Source organism: Ictalurus punctatus, chromosome 12 (genome assembly GCF_001660625.3).
Source record: "Ictalurus punctatus breed USDA103 chromosome 12, Coco_2.0, whole genome shotgun sequence".
Taxonomy (NCBI): Eukaryota; Metazoa; Chordata; class Actinopteri; order Siluriformes; family Ictaluridae; genus Ictalurus; species Ictalurus punctatus.
In genome coordinates this window covers 5,358,780-5,367,497 of record NC_030427.2, presented here as the reverse complement: position 1 = coordinate 5,367,497, position 8,718 = coordinate 5,358,780, and the positions used below count along the sequence as shown (strand labels likewise).

The window sequence follows — 8,718 nt, the reverse complement described above, 5'->3', positions numbered from 1 at the left end:
ATATATATATATATATATATATATATATATATATATATATATATATATATAAAATTAGTTATATTTGTCAACAATAAAATTATTCTGACTAACACCAAATAAAGATCTGCTGTTTCTGTAGGATTTTCTTCACAACTTTCATCATCTCGTGTCATATATAATATTACATTGATTATTTACAAAAATAAGAAAAACAACCAAAAGTAGATGTTATTAAAGCATTTGTCATGTATTTATTTTTGATTCTTTCTTTTTTGCAGATTATATTTCCAGAAACATGTAGAAAACAAAAGGAGCAAATACATCTTTCTTTTTTCCCATGTAAATATATTAAAGAAATTAGTTAAAGATGCCATTTAGATGTTACAAAAAGAATTATGCTTGATTTAAACACATAAGGTGTATGTTTCTTTTTCAAGGGTCCAAAATAGACTTCATGTCTTCAGCGATACCACTGATCTAGAAAATGAGAAAATGATGTCCTTTCAATTATTGTAAAGAAAAACTGCATACACTCTGTCTCACATCATAACAATATACTCTAATTATTTTCATTATGACACATACATGCTAAAGATTTGCTCAGATGTTACCTTTTGTCTTTATGTAACAGTTTGCACATGTCACCCTTCCCCTGTGCACCCACAGACTGTCACCTGCCTCCAGATTTCCAAGAGCATGATAACATATGTCACACTGAGGAATGGAACCACATGAAGTAATAGATTACTACATATTTGAAGTATCTTTGTTCTTTGTCATTCCCCCAAAATACCATCCAGTTTTTAGACATGCATGATTCAACAGTAACCACAGAAAGGGGTGAAACAGAAAAATATGACTCAAATGTATGACAAGTGAAGTGAAAAATGATTTTATATATATATATATAAAATGATTTTATATATTTATATATTTATATATATATATATATATATATATATATATATATATACACACACACACATACACATATATGTATAAATGCATAAATATATATAAATGCATATATGTATGTATATGTGTATATGTATGTGTGTGTATATATATATATATATATATATATATATATATATATATATATATATATATATATATATATATATATATATATATATATATATATATATAATATATGTATGTATGTATACACAGTGGAGGAATAAGTATTGGGTGTGACAACATTTTTTTCACTAAATATATTTCCAATGTGTCACGATCTCCACTACAGAGGGCGCTGCGGCGCGCGACGTGCACGGAATGCTGGAGGGCGTGCACGTGCACGAGCCAGAGTGCACGATTGCTCAGTGAGTGCATGCGCTTCGATTACGCAATGAGGACTGTTTCCTATGGACACGTACCTTAGTTGTTTTTTTTTTCTGTCTCCTCATTGTTCAGTTATTGTGTTCGAGGGTGTGTAATTATTGGTTCGAGCTGTCTGGGTTCAAGCGTGATTATGTTTGTGATTTAAACCCCTCGTGTTGCTGTGCACTTCGCTCAGTATTATATGTAACTAAGGATGAATACATTTATGTATGTTATGTATGTGTTAGCTACCTTGATACTAAGCGGTCTAAACATGAACCGGTTTTGAGGCATGAAACAAAACCAGGAACGTGTTTTTGTTTCATGCCTCGATTCCCGTTTCATGTTTAGACCTCGATGCTATCCTCAAGTTTAAACCGTGTTTCATGTTTATTGACCTTGTGTTTTTGAGTAAAGACTTTAATCTGCACTTGCTTCCACTCCAGTCTCGTAATGTGACAGAATACTGCACCAAAACTCGGAAGCAACAGATAAACATGGACATCGCTCGGTCACCCCTGTTTGTGGAATACTTTGACCCATGTCCCGGCACATTCCAGAACTCCGAAACTATGGAAACAGCAGGTGAACCGGAATGGTGTCAGTCTATCGACGACCTGGGTAAAGCGATAAACGTGCACCTAGATCAGATATCTCACTTAACAGAGCAAATAGCTCAGCTGTCTCAAGCCGTGCTATGCGCCACATCGCCCCCCACACAGTTTAAGCTGATGCTGGAGAGGTATGCTGGAGAGCCAGTGCGATGTAGAGGGTTCCTACTGCAATGCTCTCTTTACTTCTCCAGTCGCACAGACATGCCGGAGGCTCATAAGATCGCACACTTCCTGGGGCTCTTAACTGGACATGCGTTGTTGTGGGCTACCGCAGTGTGGGAGCGGGAGAGCAGCACTATCGCCTTGCTAGAGGAGTTCATTGCACGTTTCCGGCATGCCTTTGATCACTCGCCTGACGCATGGGAGACAGGACAGGAACTCATGTGGTATGGGTCTCATGCTTGTGCTTAGGACATATTAATTTGTGCATGCAACTCTCATACCTGAAATAACTTTCAGGCATAGTTAATCACACTGGCACAATATGTATCTATTTGCATTTAATACCCCTTTGTATTTTGCACTTTTAGGTTGAAACACAGTGAGGGCAGTCCTAAAATCTAGAATTAATATTTTAGATTTCTGGGATATGTTTCAAAACATACTATTAAAAAAAAGAGTATGTAAGAAAATCAGCCTAAGTATGAGATTTGAATAAAGGGTCAGCCTAGAAATATGGCATACTGTACAAGCCACATTACCTTGAAGCAGAATGTGTGACTAAAGATTTGAAGGTCATCCAAAATAATCCTTTCTCCCTCAATAATGCTTTTAGCACAAAATGAGCAGAGATCCCTTTTACCGACAATCCTGTTGTACAGACAACACACTCAGATCAGATAGAGTAATAGAGGGCTGCTGAAAATTTTTCATTTTATATTGAGTACTTCCTCTGGGACTGAGACTACATGCTCTGACCTGGATGCTGTTGAAGGTACAGGTGTTGGATTCATGGGTGAGTGCAGAGATTGGGATGCATGTGAAATCAATTTTACAGTTGAGCCAACTGTCAGTCTGTGGAGAGAGAGAGAGAGAGAGAGAGAGAGATGTAATTTTGTAAATTAACAGGCTTTCCAATTTCTTTTATTGGTGAGAATGTTACTGCTATAGGTCAGGATTGTCAATTAAAAATATATATTTCCTGTTTAACAAACTTACTCAGTAGTGTTTACTTGCTGAGAAGTATATGTATCCAAAGGACTCTTTGGGGAGCTGAAGGAGAAAGAAAAAAGAGTTCTGATTTAATTCAGGTGGTTGATTAAGACACATGTTTGGCTTTACTTGTGACTGTAGTTGCATGTAGAATGTTTGATGGAAAGATATTTTTATACTCTCACCATCCACTTAATTTCAGAACACCTGTACACCAGCACGTTCATGCATATCGAATCAATCATGTGGCAGCAACACAATACAATAAATAAATAAATAAATCATGCAGGTACAGGTCAAAAGCTTCAGTTAATGTCCACATCATACACAAGAATGATGACTCAGAATGTTTTCTGTGATTTTGATTCTGGCATTGGACAAAACATCAAAACATTGAGGTGGATGGGCTACAAGAGTAGATGACCACATCAGGTTCCACTCCTGTCAGCCAAGAACAGGAATCTGAGACTATCATGGGCATAGGCTCATCGAAACAGGACAGTTAAAAATTAGGGAGGACATAATCACCTGGTCTTCAACTGTCTGGTTTCAGTGAGTCTGTGCCCATGATAGCCTCGGATTTTTGTTCTTGGCCGGCAGGAGTAGAACCTGATGTGATCTTCTGCTGTTGTAGTCCATCCACTATAAGGTTTGATATGCATTCTGAAATGCTTTTCTGCTTACCACGGTTGTAAAGAGTGATATTTGAGTTACTACAGACTTCCTGTCAGCTCAACCTAGTCTGGTCTTTCTCCACTGATCTCTCTCATCAACAGGGTGTTTCAGCCTGCATCCACTCACAGTTTTTTTTTTTCTCGCACTATTCTGTGTAAACACTAGAGACTGATGTGTGAAAATCCCAGGAGATTAGCAGTTTTTGAAACCAGTCCATCTGGTACCAACATCCATGCCATGGTTAAAGTCAGAGATTACTTTTTTTTTTTCACAATACAGATGTTTGATGTGAACATTAATTGAAGCTTTTGACCTGTATCTGCATGATTTTTTGCATTGTGCTGCTGCCCCATGATTGGCTGATTATGCATGAACATTAATAAGGTGGACAGTGAGTGTATATTTCCTTATAAATCTCACCTGGCAGGGTTGGGACACAGTGGGAATCAAAACATCAGCAAGACCATTCAGTGCATCACTGAAGAAACACGTGGTTCTTAACTATCTTTATTGAGTAGTTTTCACTGAATGTGTTGACTTTGAGAAAGTGATTATTATAAAAGCTTCAGATTCTTTTTACATGGGAGCTTTAACTTTCCTTGCAGTTATTCTAGTAGTTGCAATAGCAGTTGAAATTGCTTAAAATACTCATAATCTTATTAATAGTTATTTTCAGTTAATACATTTGCAGGTCTTAATATTGCAATATTTGAAAAATGTAAATTTTAGTACCTCTGCTCGAGGCTCTTTGAGTCAGTTTCTTTTTTGCTTGCAAAGGAAGGATAGGTTTTTTCTGGGGTTGTGAAGGTCTCAGCTGTCTTCCTGCAAGGGTAATTTTGTTATAATCTTTCCTTTGTTATTAATGATAATAAGAATGATTTAAGTAATACTTTACTCAGATGTGAATACTATGAGGCAAGGCTGCACTTACCTGACTGATGTAATTGTAGTTGTTGGAGGAATAGGGATTTTAATTTTACTCTCAGTGCTGTCATAAAAAGAATCATTTACCGATTAAACTAGAAAAATTTCTGAGAGACAGTTTACAAACATAGCAACTAAAGCCATTTTTTAATAAGCTCCTCTTGTACAAAAAACTTAAACATGACATTTAAAATAATTAGGCCTTATACCCATGTTTACTGACCTGTCAGGGACTTCTTTACGTGGATCTGACACTGGATCTGACTTCTCATTCATAAATTTTTTAACAGGGTTGAGCCTTGATGTCACACACACACACACACACACACACACACACACACACACACACACACAGCAATACTTAAACACTTTGACCCAATGCATTCATAAAGAGTGAGCTATAGAAATAAAGACAATTGCGCTCAACCAGAGACAGCTGCTAGTTAAATTATATGTAGAAATGCAGAATATGTATATGTATACTGTATGCCCTGTATACACTATAATGAAAACATAGCGGGACTTTTTTTTATTTCACTTACATTTTTTCACTTGAGTTTGCACCTGAGAACACCCGAGATGTAAAATTGTTTGATTGTGTTGTAAAAGCAGTTTTCCTACAAAAAATAAAGAAAACAAAATTGCTTGTCCATATGCCAAGGCGTATTTTGAAGCTGTGCTGTGCTGTGCGGTCTTACTTGTCAGGGACTGGTGGTTTGGTGGCAGTAGGAGTGGTGTTTTTATTTGGAAAATCCCGACTTTCACTGAACCCACAATATAAGTTAATTACGTAATAGAGATAAGAAAACATCAATGTATCATTCTGCCATGATCAGGCAATGTAGATTACCTCTTAGTGAATGAGCTAACCGAGGTGTTTAAGTTTGCTTTGTTGCTCTGTTTAGCATCCGCAGGCTTGCTGTTGTGGAAATAACCCAAGAAAGAGAGGAGAAATTAGAAACAAAAATGATCATGAATTTTGATTACCACATCTTTTTTATTGCTTACCTTTCAGTGCTGTTCCATGTTTCAAGGCTACTCAAGACATCTCTGCTATAGTTAGGATTTTCACTACAAATCCAGTAAAATGTGTGCATCAGTGATAGTTGAATAATTATTATTAATTATTATTCATTCATTCATGTTATATGGTATATTTTGGTGTGTGTCTGTGTCTGAGTTGTATCTTACTCTCCTGGTTCATCTTCTTCTCTATCTTTCTTAATCCAGCTGTTGTCTTGCAGAGGAGCTTTTTTCCTTGTGTGAGTGCTTTTAATTGCCAAATTGGGACTCACACCTGAAGAATAGTACAGGGTCTGAATACACTTGGTTAGAAAGATCTGAGCTGAAATCCCATGCCCTATTTATTCAGTGCTTTTAGTGGAAGTTAGATGAAGGTAACTGTTTATGAAATTATAATTTGAACTAACATAATCCATCCCCCCAAAGCCACATTCTCATTTCTGATTCTAAAAGTTCATTTGAATAAAAAATAAATAAATAAATAAATAAATAAACACCCAAATATATCTTAAAAATTCTGGAAAAAGTGATAACCCTTCAACAAATTTTATTCCACTTATAACTTACAATAGTAAGTTAGAACTAGAACTTAGAACTACAATAGTATTTTCACACTTTTGAATTAAACATACACAGATGCACAGTGACACCCACAATCCCCAAATGCATGGCATGTAAACAAAACTGTGAAGTTAAAGTATAAATGTATGTTACGTGCAATGTATAAACATGACATTTTACATTTAGAAAGCCATTTTACTTATTTTTTTTATTTTATTTATTATTATTATTATTATTATTTACTGTAAATTGGATGCTGAGGTTCTGTAATTACACATACATGCAAACACTCCACCCCACCCAACACCCCCCCTCCCCTCCACACACGCGCACACACACTAAGAAAATCTAACCTGATTTCAGTGATTGCTGAGTGTTGCTGGAGTACATTTTGAAACCGGTTTATCCCTGTGAAAACAAAGAATCAAATGGTACAGAAGATTAATTTTGTCAAAACAGGTTTTACACGATGGACTCCACAAGTTCTAGCATGTTCTAGTGTGCTATTGGCTATTTTAGCTATTTTCAGTGAGTCAGAGCTTATGAATAAGAGCTCTTTGACTTCCAAAGAGCTCCTGTTTTTTAGTTTCTTTGTTTTTCAAAACCAGTTGTTGGGTTGGTCTTGGTATAACTATCACATAAATTGTTCAATAAATGTTTACTTTCTTGTTGTGTCTTCTTATACATTATACAGTTATGTTGTGTTATAAAATCTATTTAAAACAAAACAGCAAAATTGTCACACAATCTATTCAGATGCGAGTTGGCTCCCAATGTTCACTTAAAGGAGTCGGCTCAAAGAGTTGACACATTAGCAAATGGCACATCACTGATTGTTGCCTGAAGAAACTTTTAGATAGAGGTGATGATGAGTTACTGTTTAAACTATGATTTACTATATAAGCCAAGGCAGTATCAGGAAAGAGAAACAGATCCAGCCAGTGCAATAAAACAGCCTAAAATGGGTGGAAATTAATCAATGCAGAAGTGTCCTCTTGTGCCTACCGTGTCCATGTTGCTATAATTGGCAAATTCACAGTTATACTATACAGGAAACCAACATTAGAGGGATTCCAGGCCAGATGCAATTTTAGTGTACAAACTTGACTAATGTTATGAGTTTAGGCCTCCTAGTTTATCAATTGCCAAGCATAGTCTACGGTTTGTTTTTACATTTTGTACAGTTTCCTCCAACTCCTCTGTTGTAAAGTAAGTAGTCTCAACTTTAACCTGGAGCAAGGAAACCATTTTCCCATTTCTAGCTGTGAGAAATACAGTACTGTGAAAAGTATTTGCCAAAGCACTGGAGTAAATCCTTTGTTTTATAACTATTTAGTATGAGATATACACAAGACATTTTGTCTGTTTGTTTTGGTAATGAATCAGTTCAAAAAGTTTTGTCACTGGTAGCTTGGATAACAAACAAAACCAGTTTTAGTGTCATTAATGCATTATTCATAGTAGTTACTGAAGAATGTTTTTAAGATGAGTGACTAGTTAATAAACTGAAAATTTAAGTCAGTGCATAGCAATAGCATATTACTGGCATTTGTGCAAATATATTGTTTTACAAACCATTTCATGCAACATTTTGTGATTTAGGGAGTTCATGAACTTAATTATGAGCATGACATAATTCATATTTTGTGGCAAGTAGCAAATGTTTTTTCTTGCTATACCCATTGTTCTTAACTTTGCTGTATGGGTGTGAACTGAAATAACCTGTCTTTTATGATTCACACCCATTCTAATTCTTGCTATTTCCTCCATATAGTATATGCCTGTTTTTTTCCTTTCTTAGTGTTTTTACATATGACTTGTGCCTTCACTTATTTTTAGTTGAAAACTTCAAGGTGTTCAGTCTGATAAACTTCTATACAGACTATAATTCTAATATAATAACAACAGACTATAATTCCTATCCTCAAATTATGTTTCACTATACCTTTTATTGCCATTATATAATCACATGCATGTTTAACTTAAAAGACCTTTCAGAAAAAAGTTTTTTTTTTTTTTTTTTCTTCTGTTCTTTCATTCATAGACATTCATAGACATAGCATTGCCACAAAATTTTACTGGTAAATATGGGTTGCCAGTTTTAATGCTTTCTCAATTATACTCTCTTAATACAATTTTCAATGTGTCTGCTTAAGTTTGTCCTAAGACATCGATCTCCAAGTACTCATCTGGCAATAACATTTGAACCTAATATTATTTACACTATTAACCACAGGCAAATAAGGGGTAGTGGTGATTTAGATCAAAACTGTACATGGTATAGTATAACGTGTACACAGACCATTTTAAATCAATATCTATTCTATCTATTAAATCACACTCACCTGCTTGTTACGATCCAAAGTGATAGATTGGTGACTATCTATGATGTGCCTTCTTCTGTTCACTACCATGCACCTTAAGCCAAAGGGAGGGAGCAAGATTCAAAATAGTATGTTGTCAT

The 8,718-nt window shown here is 35.4% G+C and overlaps 1 protein-coding gene across 1 annotated transcript; it reads right to left on the bottom strand.

Annotated features, from left to right (window-relative positions):
- Nucleotides 1-208: 208 nt before the first annotated feature.
- Nucleotides 209-8,718, bottom strand: LOC108273311 (zinc finger protein 185). Its single transcript, XM_017482475.2, has 15 exons — nucleotides 8,600-8,718; nucleotides 6,608-6,662; nucleotides 5,862-5,967; nucleotides 5,679-5,741; nucleotides 5,521-5,589; nucleotides 5,369-5,434; nucleotides 5,213-5,287; nucleotides 4,894-4,968; nucleotides 4,678-4,734; nucleotides 4,479-4,568; nucleotides 3,078-3,131; nucleotides 2,838-2,933; nucleotides 2,621-2,729; nucleotides 594-696; nucleotides 209-459 (listed from the first exon to the last, which is right to left on the bottom strand). Exons 2-15 carry the CDS (start codon nucleotides 6,642-6,644, stop codon nucleotides 443-445), a joined length of 1,017 nt encoding a protein of 338 aa, XP_017337964.1. The 5' UTR covers nucleotides 6,645-6,662; nucleotides 8,600-8,718; the 3' UTR covers nucleotides 209-442.

Excerpts from the sequence above, each read along its gene's own strand:
- LOC108273311 (XM_017482475.2), bottom strand. The coding sequence starts at position 6,644 with ATGTACTCCAGCAACACTCAGCAATCACTGAAATCAG. Across the intron at positions 5,968-6,607 it reads TCAGCAATCACTGAAATCAG|GTGTGAGTCCCAATTTGGCA; the intron begins GTTAGATTTTCT and ends ACTATTCTTCAG. Across the intron at positions 697-2,620 it reads GTCACACATTCTGCTTCAAG|TGTGACATATGTTATCATGC; the intron begins GTAATGTGGCTT and ends TCCATTCCTCAG.